General features: G+C 34.3%; 1 protein-coding gene across 1 annotated transcript in view; it reads left to right on the plus strand.

The window, feature by feature from the left end:
- RP2 (RP2 activator of ARL3 GTPase) overlaps positions 1 to 15275 on the plus strand; it is a 37309-nt gene extending 22034 nt beyond the window's left edge. Inside the window, exons 4-5 of the mRNA XM_058535738.1 lie at positions 10780 to 10865; positions 12809 to 15275. Of these exons, the coding sequence (XP_058391721.1) occupies positions 10780 to 10865; positions 12809 to 12892 (170 nt within the window). The 3' untranslated portion in view covers positions 12893 to 15275. The remainder of the gene's footprint in view (positions 1 to 10779; positions 10866 to 12808) is intronic.
- Positions 15276 to 15827: the final 552 nt, after the last annotated feature.

Below are 15827 nucleotides of genomic sequence, written 5' to 3' on the forward strand. Positions count from 1 at the left end.
CAGAAAAACTAGAGTTCATGTGCCCTCCTGAAGGGCTGCTGTCTGCCTGTGGGTATTTGAAGGTGTACTGATTCTAGAGGACAGAATACTATTTATCTGTCAGAGCGGGGACATTGTTTGCTCAAAGCTCATCCGACTTTTCTTGACTAGCCTGAGCAAATATGTATAATAATATGCAATGCTGATGGGGTATACACTAGAAAGAGGGCACATCTGCATTTACATGCTCTTTATATATAAATAAGATGTAATAAACTGCAAAAACCTGTGTGAAAATGTTGGAGAATTGTTAGGATAATTTTAATAACTAATGCTGGGTGTGACTCAGCCCTTAAGTATTAATACAGTATTTCAAATACCTTTGTGGTTACTCTAGTAGTATCAAGGATTCGCTCCAACCCAGTGCATGAATCTATCCCAGATTACATATAGGAAATTGTGACCTGGCTCCTTTGATGCAACCATTTTGACGTGGGAACATTCTGATGGAACCTTGAAAATGAACCTTTAAACTCCCAGCAGCTTTTACAAATTGAATCAAGTAATAGTGTAATGAACATCCTAAAGTGTGAGAATTAGGGATGAAGTGAGCATATGAGTAAGTCTAAATTAATGATTTATGTACTCATGTACTGTTAGTGAAGTGGTTTCATAGAATTGCTCCAACCCAAATATAATATCTGTGTTTAAGTAACACAACACACCACGTGGAAGAAGTAAAATGTTCTGTTCTTACAAAAAGTAGAACCAAAACCAATGGGCAGATGTTATAGGAATTTCAGCAATTAAACATCATATAAACAGTTTTTAAAACCAGAGATACCCATAGGAAGTACTCAAAGACTATTGAGGTCATGTCAAAAGGTCATAGGAGCCAGCTTGAAGGAGTTTCCACTGGCCAAATTTGGGACAATTTGAGCATCAAAAAGAATAATGAAGGGAATTTATTTAACAACAACAGAAATCCATGCATCCAGTCATAATAAAAAAGAAGAGAAGAGGAAATAAAGGAAAGCTTTTCTGCTGTTTACCGAATACTGTGAGCTAATAAATGTAGAAGGAATGATAGACTATGTATCTCGATGTAATAATTCAGACAAAGATTATCAGTGAATGCTAAAAGTATTGGGGTACAAGCTGATAAGAAATAGGATATTTATACATTTCTAATTCAAAGAGGAAGTGTACCTTTACAGCAGAGATTTGATGATTACCACATTAACCCAGTGATCAAACAGCAGCACTGATGGCCGGGCAGCTCCACTTCGGTAGCCTGGAGTTCGCAGGTTCGGATCCCAGGCGTGGACCTGCGCACTGCTTATCAAGCCATGCTGTGGCAGGCATCCCACATATAAAGTAGAAGAAGATTGGCACAGATGTTATCCCAGGGCCAATCTTCCTCAGCACAAAGAGGAGGATTGGCAACAGATGTTAGTTAGCTCAGGGCTAATCTTCCTCACCAAAAAGGAAAAAAAAGAAATACACAACATCACCTATGAAGTATTCTTGCCAAAAATATTTAACCTGAATCTAATCAAACCAAGATTTAATTTCTAGTTTATAGGAAAGAAAGGAAATCTAGGGATATGTTAAATGACACCATGAGGAAACAATGAGACAAATCCAAAATTGAAGACATTCTACAAGACAACTGGCCAGGACTCTTCAGACAATGTCCTGGAAAACAAACAAAAATGATGGAGGACTGTTCTTGGATTAAAAGAAACATAACAACTAAATGTAAGGAATGACCTTAGTTGGATCTTGGATTGGGGTAGGGTGAGTTATAAAGCTGTAAAAGGCATTTTTGGGACAACTGGGGAAGTTTGAAGATGATACTATGGAATTATTGTTAGTATCCTTAGGTAGGATAATGGTATTGTGGTTATGTAGGAGATGCATACTGAAGTATCATGATGTCTGCTATTTTCAAATGACTCAGCAAAACAAAAATAAAGTGTGTATGTGTGCATGTGTGTGTGTGTATAGTATGTGATAAAGCAAATGTGGCCAAATGTTAACATTTGATGGGTGTAGGTGAAGAGCAAATGGATATTTATGTTATTCTTTCAACTTTTCTATAGCGTTTGGAATTTTTCAAACTAAAAAGTTAGGAGGGCCAGCCCTGATGGTCTAGTGGTTAAAGTTCGGCACACTCCACTTTGGTGGCCTGGGTTTGGTTCTCAGGCGTGAAACTACACCACTCATCTGTCAGTGGCCATGCTGTGGCAGTGGCTCACATGAGAAAAAAAGAGGAAGATTGGCAACAGATGTTAGCTCAGGGAGAATCTTCCTCAGCAAAAAAAAAAAAAAAAAATTGGGGGAAAATTTTTAAGTTGCCCAATAGTGCATTGATTGATGTGGAATAGTGAGCAGGCTGTCAGTGGAGATATTCCAGCAGGAGTTGGATGGATTGGCTCCTTATCTAAAAGTGGCCATCAGTCATTCTAAGGAGGATTTCTCAACCTCAGCACTATTGACATCTTAGGACAGATAATTCTTTGTTGTGGAGGGCTGTCTTGTACATTATAGAATGTTTAGTAGCATTCCTAGCCTCTACTGACTGGGTGCCAGTAGCACACTGCCCCAATTGTGGCAACCAAAAACGTTTCCAGACATTGCCAAATGTCCCCTGGGGGGTAAAATTGCTCCCAGTTGCAAACCACTGTTCTGAGCTGAGGGTAGACTTATTCTTTTGAAAATTCACTGTTATTTCAAATAGTTTGTACTTTAGAGTCTCTAAATTTTCCTCCTCAAAGTAGTCATAGTTATGTACTTTCAATTAATAAAGCTATGTGACTGCTTATGAGAGAATTCATTGTGTTTTCCATATTGAGAATCTTCAACCTGACTAATCCTCAGAACAATCTAGGGTGCTTTTAAAGATATAAATTTCCAACTCCTACCCCAGAAATATTGATTCAAATATCTCTGAGATATACCCTTGGAATATGCATTTTAAAAAGTTCCCCAGATGATTCTGATGAGTAGTCAGACTTGGGTTCCTTTGTTTTAGAGGGTCATTCATTCATTTTTTTCAACAAACATAGTAGATGAGACCTGAGAAGAAGCAGAGGAGGAATTAGATAATTTAGGGCCTTGTAAGCCACTGTAGAGACTTTGGCTTCTAATCTGAGTGAGATGAGAAGCTACTAAACATTTTTATTTGTGTTTTTTTAATAAACTTTTTATGTTGGAATAATTTTATATTTACAGAAAAATTGTGAAGGTAGTACAGAGAGTTTCCATATACCCTTTACCCAGCTTCTCCTAATATTAACATAACCATGGTACATTTGTCAACTAACAAATTTGCGTTGGTAACATACTATTAACTTAAACTATAAACTTTATTCAAATTTCACCAGTTTTTCCACTTATGTCCTTTTTCTGTTCCAGAGTTCAATCCAAGATCCCACATTGCATTTAGTTGTCATGTCTCCTTAATCTCTTCTCCTGTGATAGTTCCTTAGTCTTTCCTTGTTTTTTATAACCTTGAAACATTTGAATAGTACTGGTAAGTTATTTTGTAGAATCTCTCTCAATTTGGGTTTGTCTGATGTTTTCTCTGGTTAGATGTGGGTTATGGGGTTGGGGGAAAGAAATGAAGTGCCCTTCTCATCACATCACATCAGAGGGCAAGTGATATCAACATGACTTATCACTGGTGATGTTGACCTTAGTGACTTGGTTCAAGTGGTATCGGCCGGGTGTCCTGAACACTGTAAAGTTCCTGTTTTTCCCTTTCTATACTCTGTTTTTTGGAAGTTGAGTTACTAAGGCCAACCTACACTCAAGGAGAGGGCACTTAAGCTCTACCTCTTAGAGAGGGGATTATGTACATATATTATTTGGAATTCTTACATTATTTGAAATTCTTCTTTAAGAAAGATATTTTCCCTTCTCTCCCATTTATTTATTCAATCATTTATGTCTGTCAGGGACTCATGGATATGTATGTTATTCTTTGAGTTATAATCCAATACTATCAAATTGTTCTAGTTTTAGCCTTGGGGAGCTCTTTTAGGTTGGTTCCTCTGTCCCTTTGACATGCCTTTTATTTCTTTTTCTTGCATTATTATGCTGGCTAAGACTTCCACTATGATGTGTAGAATAGTGAGAAGAGGACATCTTTGCCCTGTTACTGATCTCAGGGTGAAAGTGATTAGTCTCACCATTAAGAATGATGTTAGTTGTAGGTTTTTCATACATACCTTTTATTAGGCTAAGGGAGTTCCATTCTATTTCTAGTTTGTTGAGTTTTTATCACACATGGATGTTGAATTTTGTCGAATGCTTTTTCTGCGTTGATTGAGATGATCATATATTTTTTATTCTTGAGTCATTTAATCTGGTAAGTGACTGGTTGATTTTGAATGTCAAAGCAGCCTTGTATTTTTGAGATGAACTCCCTTGATCATGATGTATTATCCCTTTGATATACTGCCAGATTCAATTTGCTGTTATTTTATTGAGGATTTTTGCATCTTTGTTCATGAGGAATATTGGTCTGTAGTTTTCTTGTAACATTTTTGTCTGGCTTTGATATTAGGGTAATGCTGGCCTTTCTCTTCTAAGATCTTGAAGAGATTATAGAGAATTGGTATCATTTCTTCCTGTGATAGACTTTGCCAGTGAAAACATCTGGGCCTGGAGAATTTTTGGAAATATTTTTAGCTATAAATTTTATTTATTATTTATAGGGCTCTTCAGGATGTCTTTTTCTTCTTGAGTGAATTTTGATAGTTTTTGTCTTTCAGGGAATTGTTTCATTTCATCTAAGTTATCAAATTGATGAGCATAGAGTTGTTCATAGTATTTCCTTATTCTTATTAATGTCTGCAGGATTAGTAGTGATGTCCCTCTTATATTCCTGCTATTGGTAATTGGAGTTCTCGCCCGCTCCCATCAGTCTGGATAGAGGTTTATCATTTTATTGATAATTTCAAAGAAGCAGCTTTTTGTTTCATTGATTTTTTTCCTCCATTGTTTTTCTCTTTTCAGTTTCATTGGTTTCTGCTCTAATATTTATTTCCTTCCTTTCACTTGCTTTAGGTTTGACTTGCTCTTCTTTCTCTAGTTTCTTAAGGTTTAAGCTTAGCTTACTGATTTCAGATACTTCTTCTCTAATAGAGTCGATTCTTGTTATTCACAGCAGTTATGTTGTATAAAGTCGCTGTGAACACTGAGTTAGTAAGTACTGAACTGCTGCTCTGAGGAGAAATACAGGGTTAGGTTCCTGGAAGTCTCTGGTCGCAACATTTTTGTCAACCAATCAATAGAAAATCTTGTTGTGTGTTTCTGTTTAAAGACACCTTATTTAGTATATATTATTGAGTCATTAACATTGAACTCACAGCCAACAGCACTATAACTCATACCTGAATGAAGCTTCCCTAACAGCTATTTTCTCTGTAAGGCACATCACAGCCTTCCAAAGCTTAGGAGTATTAGACAGCACTTGGGCGCTATGTTTGGGGGCCATTTTAAACAGCAAAATCACCAACAAAAATGTGGCACTAAATAGACTGTGAAAAGGACACTTGTTTATAGAATGAATGCTGATACAAGAAGGCAGAGCATCACTTTGTTCACATTCACCTGGGAACTTGCATGTCGGGCAACTCAAATTTTTCACTGCTCTGTGTGTGTCCACTAATGACCATGAAAAGACTGCAAGTGTTGATTTGGGGGTTACAAATAAATTTTACCAAGTAGGCAAATTCGCAAATAAGGAATCCACAAATAATAAGGATCAATTATATATATATTTTGTGTTCAAAATTTGAGCACTGCTTTAGCTTCATCCTACAAATTTTGATATGATGTATTTTCATTTAATTCAGGGTTTGGCAAAATATGGCCTACTATATGTTTTGTAAATGAAGTTTTATTGGAGCACAGCCACACTCATTCTTTTATCTATTATGTTTTGCTGCTTTTGCATTATAACAGCAGAGATGATTAGTTGTGACAGACGCTGTAAGGCCCACTAAGCCTAAAATATTTCCTATCTGGTCCTTTACAGAAAAACTGTATTGACCCCCGATGTACAGGCATGTGCTGCATAACGATATTTCGGTCAATGACGGACCACATATACGATAGTGGTCCCATAAGATTAACACCATACAACCTAGGTGTGTAGAGGCCTATACCATCTGAGTTTTTGTAAGTACACTCTATGATATTGTCATAACAACAAAATCACCTAACAATGCAGTTCTCAGAAAATATCCTCATTGTTAAATGATGCATGACTGTATGTAGTTCAGGATATTTTTTAGTTTCCCTTGAAACTTTTCACTTGATCCATGGATTATTTAGAAATATATTGTTTAATTTCCAAACATTTGGAGATTGTCCAGATGTGTTTCTGTTATTGATTTCTAGATTAATGCTGTTACGGTCTGAAAACGCACATTGTATGATTTCTATTTTCTTTAATTAGTTAAGGTTTGTTTTGTGGCACAGAATATAGCCTATCTTGGTGAATATTCTATGTGCATGTGAGAAGAATGTATAGTTTGCTTTTGTTTGATGGAATGTTCTGTAAACGTTCGCTAGGTCAATTTGGTTGATAGTGCTATTCAGGTCATTTATATCCTTACTGATTTTCTGCCTACTTGTTCTATGAATTAAAGAGAGAGGAGTGTTGAAGTGTCCAACTATAATTGTGGATTTGTCTGTTTCTCTTTTCAGATCCTATCAAGTTTTGCCTCGTGAATTTTGAAACTCTGTTGTTAGGTGCATACACATTTAGGATTGTTATATCTTTTTGGAGAATCCTTTATCATTATGTAATGTCCCTCTTTGTCTCTGATAATCTTCTTTGTTTTGAAATCTACTTTGTCTGAAATATAGCTGCTCCAGCTTTCATTTGGTTGATACTATTTCATCATATATCTTTATCCCTTTTCTTTTAACTTATCAAAGTCTGTATATCTAAAGTGGATTTTTTGTAGATAGCATATAGTTGGTTCATGCTTTTCAATCCAATCTGACAACCTCTGTCTTTTAACTGGTGTGTTTAGACCATTCACATGGAAAGGGATTGATAATCGTTGGATCAACATCTATCATTTTGCTAGCTGCTTTATGTTCCATTTGTTCTTTGTTTCTGGTTACCTCTTTTTCTGTTTAATTGGGCATTTTTTATGATTCCATTTTATCTCCTTTATTGACTTATTATTTATACCTCTTTTTCTAAATCTTATTTAATGGTCACCTTAGGTTTTACAGTATACATATTTAAATACTTTGACCCCACCTTATAATAATATTATACCACTTTACCTATAGCATGTAAGGACCTAATAACATTATATTCTCAAATCTTCCCTCCCATCCCTGTGTCACTGTTATGTATTTTACCATTACATATGCTATAAACACCTAATACATTGTTAATGTTATTACTTTAAACTGTCAGTTATTTTTAGAATAATTAAAAATAAAAATATAGATCATATTTTACTGGAGGTTTTAGAGCAGAGAAATGTCATGGTCCCTTTAAAATGTAACTTTTATCACTGGTTGCTCTAAGGGGGAAGCAGAGAGAACAGCTGGGAGGCTGTTGCTATAATCTAATTGAGACATGATAGTGGCTTGTTCCAAGGTCATGTTAGACAGAAGAGTTTGTTAGATAGGACATCCAGGAATCTTTTTTATTTACTTCAAAGTTTCACGATTTTTCATGACTGTTCAAATATTTAGATTTAAAGCTACTGCGAACTATTTCATAAGATGTTCACATTAAAACACTCAAAACATGACCAGTGATCCTTGTTGACCTCATAGTTCAGTTTGAAATAATCACAGTAATTGTAGTCATCGTCATTAGATAGAGACACAAATATGACTGCTTAAAAGGTGTGTTGGCAGCTTTGTAATTTTTCTTTAATTTTGGATTATCTACACATGTTAATCAAAACTGATGCACTTGTCCACATTTTTTGTTGGTGTTTCTTTGTTGGCAAATTTTTAGGTCACTTATTGGAAGTTCATCATATTCTATTCAAAGAATATCAACTAAGTTACATACCTGGGTGATTCTAAAAATATTGTATTTCTGAATTCTAGATTATGTTGCCTTTGTAGAATACAGGAACTTTCAATAAATGTCTGACTTGAAAAAATATATCTACTGTATTTCCTTTTGGTGATTCTGAATAAAAGCATTCTCTATTCTACCTTAATTCAAACTTTCCACTCTTTGCAAAACTGGAAACCCTACATTTATTATCAGTTTTTTCTTTTTAGTTCAGTATTTATTTGGTTTAAAATGCTTTTTAAATTCCTTGTAAATTTCCAAATGTACTATGTCTCCTCAAAAGTAGAGAGTACAATGACCCTATGTGTACCCATCCCCCAGTTTTATCAACTTTTTGCCATACTTTAAAAAATCATCTATAATCTCTTCTTTTGCTGAAATATTTTAATCAAATTTTGATATGTCCTGTCATTTCACCCCTACATATTTCAGTGACTTAAACAAAACAAAATTAAAAATGGATGTTTTCTTAAGTAACCACATTATATTATCACATCTATCATGATTAACAACAATTCCTTAATATCGTCTAATACCCAGTCCATATTCAAATTTCCCTAATTGTCTAAAAACATTCTTTATGTATTTTTACAGTTAGTTTGATCCAGCTCTAAAATTGGTTCACTCACCGCATATGGTTGTTTTGTATTTTATATCGCTCTTAACCGGAAGCAGGTGTTCCTATTCCCCTTTTTGTTTCATGCCTTTGTCTTGTAAAAGAAACCTGGTCAGTTGTCCTGTAGTATGCATGGGTTTAATTTGTTCCTTTATGGTTCTTGTAGACTAGAAGTTAGATCAAAGCTTTGTTTACACTCGAGTTATTTTTTTTTTGCAGGAATATTTCACAAGTGGTACTATTTCCTATAGCATTAAATGAGAGGGCACATAATGTTTCATTGTTACACTTTTAGTGATGCTAAGATTGATTGTTAGGTTCATGTGGTGACAGCCTTCTCTTTTTATTGTAAAGTTTCCTGTCAGTCTTCCCTGTGGGATGCTAAAACCATTGATGATTGTTGCCTGATCCAATTATTTTATTAGGAGTTGCAAAATGATCATTTTCTAATCATGTCATTACCTCTGCATTTATTAATGCATATTAACAGAACTTCTCCTTGTACATCAGAGCTGTTTGGTTAACTTGAGATATGCTTCGTGTCAGAAAAGCAGAATAAATAAAGGGAAAATAATTTAGCATCAATTTTCAGAGTAATGAATTGGTGCCCTAGCAACCTACAGTGGTGTCCAGTGAATTTTGTTTCTCTCTCTTTTTAAATATCATTATGAACTCATGACTTTTTATATATTTCAGTATGTTTTAATACATTGCAATCATTATTCTTCTGATCTCACCATGTCTCATATTTGGCCACTGGGAGCCCCTTCAGGCTGGCTCTTGTGTCCTTCTGATACAACCCCATTGGCCTTTGATAACCTCATTGCTTTTTTGGCTCAGCAAGATATTCCAGGTTGATCTTACCCATTTCTTGCCCCAGACATAGAATCATCCATTTTTCTGAGAAAATGTTCCCCAGTTACCTCCTTTTCTTTACTCAGCACCTATCTTGATCTACACACTGTGATGCTAAAAAACTCATACTTTAATTTGTTCTCTGTATCTAATTGTACAGTTGACTGTTATATATCCTGCCTTTTCTGTGTTTGTTGTCTGTATTAAATCACAAGCCCTCAGTTATTTTGGTGCCCAGTGTAGTGTGATGTTTTCTCTCTTTCTTGGGCCTTGTCCTATGGCACATGACTACATTCACCTTAGTATTTTATTACTTAGTATTTCATTATTCTCTGTTGTTCCATATTTGTTTAATGGGTTTATGTCTTTTTTCAAGAAATTTGTAATTTCCTGGAGATCAGGACTTCTCCATTACTATAGGAGATAAAAATCAAATCTATTAGGAATATAGTGATAGCTGAATAAATATAAATTGAATTGAAGGGCATATTTTGTTTAGCTAACTTATGGCCATGTTTACCAACAATTTGACACCAGTAGTGCCAAAGCTACGTTTCAATCCAAGCCAAACTAAATCATGAATCTTTACACCAGAATTTAAAGTACAAGTGGTTTAAAAGTATTCAAATTAATGTGTGGGAAAGGAGGCACAAATGTCCTATTCAGAGAATTAAAAAATAAAAACTTGGTCATTGGTTCTAGAATGAAGTTTTAAGGCACACTCAAGAAAAATACTTTCAGATGGTCATTACTTTTGGTGCCTGGCCTTAATTCCTACTTGGTTTAGCTTCATTATTGGTGGCCCAGAACTTAGCTGGTAAGTAGGAGAGTTGGAAGCAAGGCTGGTTGCCTGGCAAAACCTACTTATAATTGACTTAAATTGCTTTTGATCTTATTTATCATTTTATCAGCTATTTTTTGTACTGCTAAATGAGTAGACTTTTTAGGGTTTTTATAGAAGAATGAAAACCAGAAAAGCTGGATTATTTATAATATTTAAAAATGTGACACTAATCCTATAATAGCATTGAAGCTACTTGTCATGTGATGTGAAGCTACTCGTCTGCATTTATTTGTTTTATGATTAGAGTAGGAAGAAGTAGCTGAAGTGATGTGTCCCATCTGTCTACTTCCTTCTTCCTTTTCTCTTACTCCCAAAGAAGAGGCTGGAAATTCTTCAGGGAAAAATAAAAACATTAATTTTAGGATGGATTTGTATTCATGATAAGACAGCACTTGTTGGATTTTCTTATAGGTCCTGTTATTGCCTTGGAGTTTAATGGAGATGGTGCTGTAGAAGGATGTCAACTTATTGTCAACGAGATATTCAACGGGACCAAGGTAGAAGATTTTATTGACTATATTTCAGTCGAAGCTTTTCATTTCATTTCCTTTTCCTTACAATCAAATAGTACTTTTATCCCTGGTATTGCTTGGAATTAAAAAGAAAAACAGCAGATCATGAATTTTAGAACCTGTTGTTAAATAATTGAGAGCTAAGCTTTAGTTTTTTCCTTGCTGAACTAAAATTTTAATTGCTTAAAAATTTACAAAATAAGAAGCTACTTATTAAAAACCTCCAATAATACATAAGTTTCTAAAGTAAAAGTCTCATGAAATGTCTCTTCAAGTCCTTCCTTTTTTTAAAATAGTGATATGTTGAAAGATGTTATATTTCTAGGATTATATATTTTAGACAGACAATCCTATTACCCAGTATTCATTATTATTTGCTTCAGAAATTGAACTTGAACTATATCTAGAAATCATTACATGTAGGTATTTTCTAGATATGCTGATGAGGTTGTTGTATTTAAGAATTTCAGACTTAAATAACTTAGAAACCAAACATATAAGAAGATTAAATGAGTATATATATAACTGATGATTTTTTTGATACATATCTCAGAGGGAATTTTTGGTTTTGTAGTCTGATTTGGCTTATGATTATTTGAATTTGCATAATTGAAAGTATACTTTGTCTTTTGTCTCATTTTATCATCACAGTACTAAGGGAGAGGGCGAATATAATCAAATTGAATAGAAAAGGAACCAGAGAGGGAATGGTTATATGATTTGGAGTTTTTAGATCTGAATGAGTTAAAGATTATCTAATCCAGCTTTCTCATTTTACAGGCGTGGGAACTGAGCCCAGAGAGGTTTATTAAATTTTCAGCATCACACAGCTAGTTTGTGATAAAACTAGAATAGAACCCAGGTCTCCTCTAATTTCTGGCTGACATTGTGAAAGCTTTATTTTATTTTTTTTAATTTTTTTTTGTGAGGAGGACCAGCCCTGAGCTAACATCCAATGCCAATCCTCCTCTTTTTGCTGAGGAAGACTGGCCCTGGGCTAACATCCGTGCCCATCTTCCTCTACTTTATATGGGACGCCGCCACAGCACAGCTTAACAAGCGGTGCATCGGTGCGCGCCCGGGATCTGAACTGGCGAACCCCAGGCTGCCGCAGCGGAGTGTGTGCACTTAACTGCTTGCACCACCTGGCTGGCCCCGTGAAAGCTATTTTTGAAGGGTTCTATTGTGTACTGCTTTAGTGATGTTAGAAACTAATTCATTTAAAATTAATAATATATCTTTAGCAGCTTTTAAAAAGATAATCTCAAATTTTGCTTCTCAGCCTATTGAGATTGTTATTAGAAAATAGAAGAAACAAAGAGCTCTTTAAATAAACCACTTTATTCAGTAGCTTTCATAATATTGACTGTTGTGTTTAAAAACCAGTAAAACTCCAAGTGTAATAAAATACAACTGAAGTATTATGAAAGCAAAGACTTTAGTTATATCACAAGTGTTTTTAAATGAGCTCAATTTACATTATAGCTATTAAAACTATATTGCATAGATACTACAGAAAATCTAGATTAAATATTATAAATGATGTACTTGAATTTCTTTTATTTGTTTATTTATTTATTTTTGAGGAGGAAGATTATCCCTGAGCTAACATCTGTTGCCAATCCTCCTCTTTTTGCTGAGGAAAATTGGCCCTGGGCTAACATCCATGCCCATCTTCCTCTACCCCGCATGTGGGACGCCTGCCACAGCACGGCTTGATAAGTGGTGCGTAGGTCTGTGCCTGGGATCTGAACCTGCAAACCCCGGGCCACCAAAGCGGAGTGTGCGAACTTAACCATTACATCACTGGGCTGGCCCTTGAATTTCTTTTAAATAGCAAGCTTGTGACTTTGTTCTGTGGAGAACGTGGGCTTTGGAATTTGGGGATTACTAGTATTTATTTTTTGTTTCTTTTATATTTAAAATAGATGTTCGTATCAGAAAGCAAGGAGACAGCATCTGCAGACGTAGACAGCTTCTACAACTTTGCTGATATACAGATGGGAATATGAAGTGCAGTGTGGAACCAGGGACTGGATGTTAAGCCCTTTTCAATTTGTGTATTAGCAACGGTTTTTACTAATGCTAAAATTGTTAAATTTTACTTTTTAATAAATGGTTGAATACTGCATCATTTACTTGAGGTTCAAAAGTAGTTCATTTTAAATTAAGTAGTTTTATTCAGCTTAAAAACTATGTAACCCACTTCAGTAAGCTCACAGTTTTGTTTCTCTGCATATGATACTGTTATTAGAAAATAGAAGTGGCTAACAGTTCGTGATTTTAATCCTAATTAAATGTTCTTTCAAATCTCTGATAATTTAAAGTTTCCTCAGTGCCCTATGATATTTGTTTGAGAATATATTCCATTGCTTATTTTCTTTTTCAATTTAGAGGGATTTGTTACTAGTTGATCAATTAGAATGAACCTATGCACATTTTTTCATATATACATATCCAATTGAATAATTGCTTCCTAGGCACATAATATGGCGAATGAGATTTTATACACAGAGTTGACATAATACTTTGTAAACTGAATTTTTTAAATTAATAGGTATTTGATACCAGTTTTACAAGTAACTCTACTAACTGATGTTAGTATAGCTGTTTAAAGACTACTTTGTGAGTAGTATAATTATTTGAATAAATTCCACATTGTTTAGTTTTTGAGTACAACTGCTAGATGACTCTTCTGCTTCCTGGTAAGAAAAGGTATATGCAACACTAAAACTATGGAAGCCCGATCACCGGCAGTTTTCAAGAAGGTGATTACTGTTTTATTAGCTCTTGTAGGCTTTTAGGAGAATTAGAACAAAACTTTGTGACATTTAGGTAAGAAATGCTTAGGCATAATGATAAGCTATGCAGGTTATTAAAAAGCTAGATAAATTTGATTTTCATTAGACACGGCACTCATATCAAGTAATGTTCAAGTATGATAAAATTATTTTGGTTGCTTTAAAGCATTATTTTCTAAATCAACCTGACCATAATAATTTACCAGGAGGCAGGGGAGAGCTACTTGTTTAAAAATCCACATTCTTGGACCCAATCCCCAGATGCACCAATTCAGTCTCCAGGAGAAACTCTGTTTTAAGGGGTTTGTTGTAATCTAAAGTAATCTGTTTAGAAGATGTTGATACGTTGATCTTATGAGAAGGGACTGAACCTGCCATCTACATCACATATAGCAGCTAATAGAAAATTAGCTTTCATAGGTCTATTTTTAAAAGGAACCTTAAGTTTACTTCTATTTTGGTAAAATTAAGACTGAAAATAGCCACTTGTAAAAATTCCTCATATGATTGTTACTAAAAATGTATTTTCATGTTCAAACTGTTTTTGGATATTAACTACTACACTGAATTGTGTGTTGATGTTCAGAAGTAAAAGATTAATTGAATTTCCATTTTAAATTAGTAAGTAATATTGACCACCTGCCCGGTGCCTGGCCTTGTTCTAACTATTTGCATTGCATCATTTTCATCTTTTTATAACATCTACATAATCAACCTCTCCTTTAAGTCAAAATGATTTAAAAAGATGCAAATAAAAATTGGTGATAGGTTTAATATAATTTACGAATGAGCTTTGCAAGTAGTGGTCAGAGGGCATTAATTTTTCCTGTAATTAAGTTGAATTAAACATATTCCTTCTGATCATGATTACATTATTAAACCCCATTATTCACATTTAAGATAATCACAATACTTTTTGTCTTTCAAAAATATAATACAATGTTATGCAAAGCTATAAATTTTCTTTATTTTATCTATGGTATTTTAGCAAAAACTCAGGAATACAACATATAAGGGAGATGTTAATTTAAAATTTTCCACTAAATTTAGTAACTATTAACCAAAGCCTAAAATTTTATATTCTTCAGTTAGATAAGAGCTTTTACCCAAGTTTACTTTGTCTTTAAGGACAGTGATTTGGCTTCTGAATGTTTGAAAAGATTTTTAAAAATAAGTAGTGCTATGGTTGTTGTTTCTATGATTCAAAACATTGATAGTAATTATACTACATTTCATTTCTGAATAGCTTTTGAATTCATGAAAAATTAGCAATGAAAAATTAGTAATTTTATTAAGTTATACATGTTTAAACATTATATTAGCTTATTTCTCTTATGTTAATAGTGCTGCTGTTTTTGCTTCTGGATATTTGTGTCCAGCTTTTATATGTAATTTAGTGTTTATAAAATGTGATTTGTAATAAATGTTGTTAAAATGAAAAGGGCTTAACACTCATTTTTGAAGAGCACTTCTAAAACATACATTTACTTGTACGTGTGCCAAAATTTCATCATGACACAAATTTTTTAATGATAAAAGTGAAATAAAATGGTCTAACCTCTGTCTTATGTTAATGAGAAATGAGCTGTGTGTGTGTGTGTGTACACAAAGCACTCTGGAGAAATGCAAAGAAAGTAGAAACCTATTTTAATCTAAGTAATTTCCAATATAATGCTTCCTTTGTTAAGAAATACATTTTATTATGATTGAATACTTACTAAGATTAGGCATCTTTCTCTTCCATATTTAAGAAAATAATGAATTGTTTGTGATATACTTTTTTTCAGGTTTATACAAATGGACCTTATTTTTAAATTACTACCAAATTTACCAGCTTTTTGTATCCAACTTCTCCCTCTCCTAGCCCATAAATCAGAAGTACTGAAACTGCAATTTGGTTAGTTCTTATTTATTTATTTATTTTCCCCCAAAGCCCCAGTAGATAGTTGTATGTCACAGCTGCACATCCTTCTAGTTGCTGTATGTGGGACGCGGCCTCATCATGGCCGGAGAAGCGGTGCATCAGTGCGCGCCCGGGATCCAAACCTGGGCCGCCAGCAGCGGAGCATGCGCACTTAACCGCTAAGCCACGGGGCGGCCCTGGTTAGATCTTAAAATTCATTTAGTATCATTATTTCTATATATA

This window comes from Diceros bicornis, chromosome X (genome assembly GCF_020826845.1).
Source record: "Diceros bicornis minor isolate mBicDic1 chromosome X, mDicBic1.mat.cur, whole genome shotgun sequence".
Lineage (NCBI taxonomy): Eukaryota > Metazoa > Chordata > Mammalia > Perissodactyla > Rhinocerotidae > Diceros > Diceros bicornis.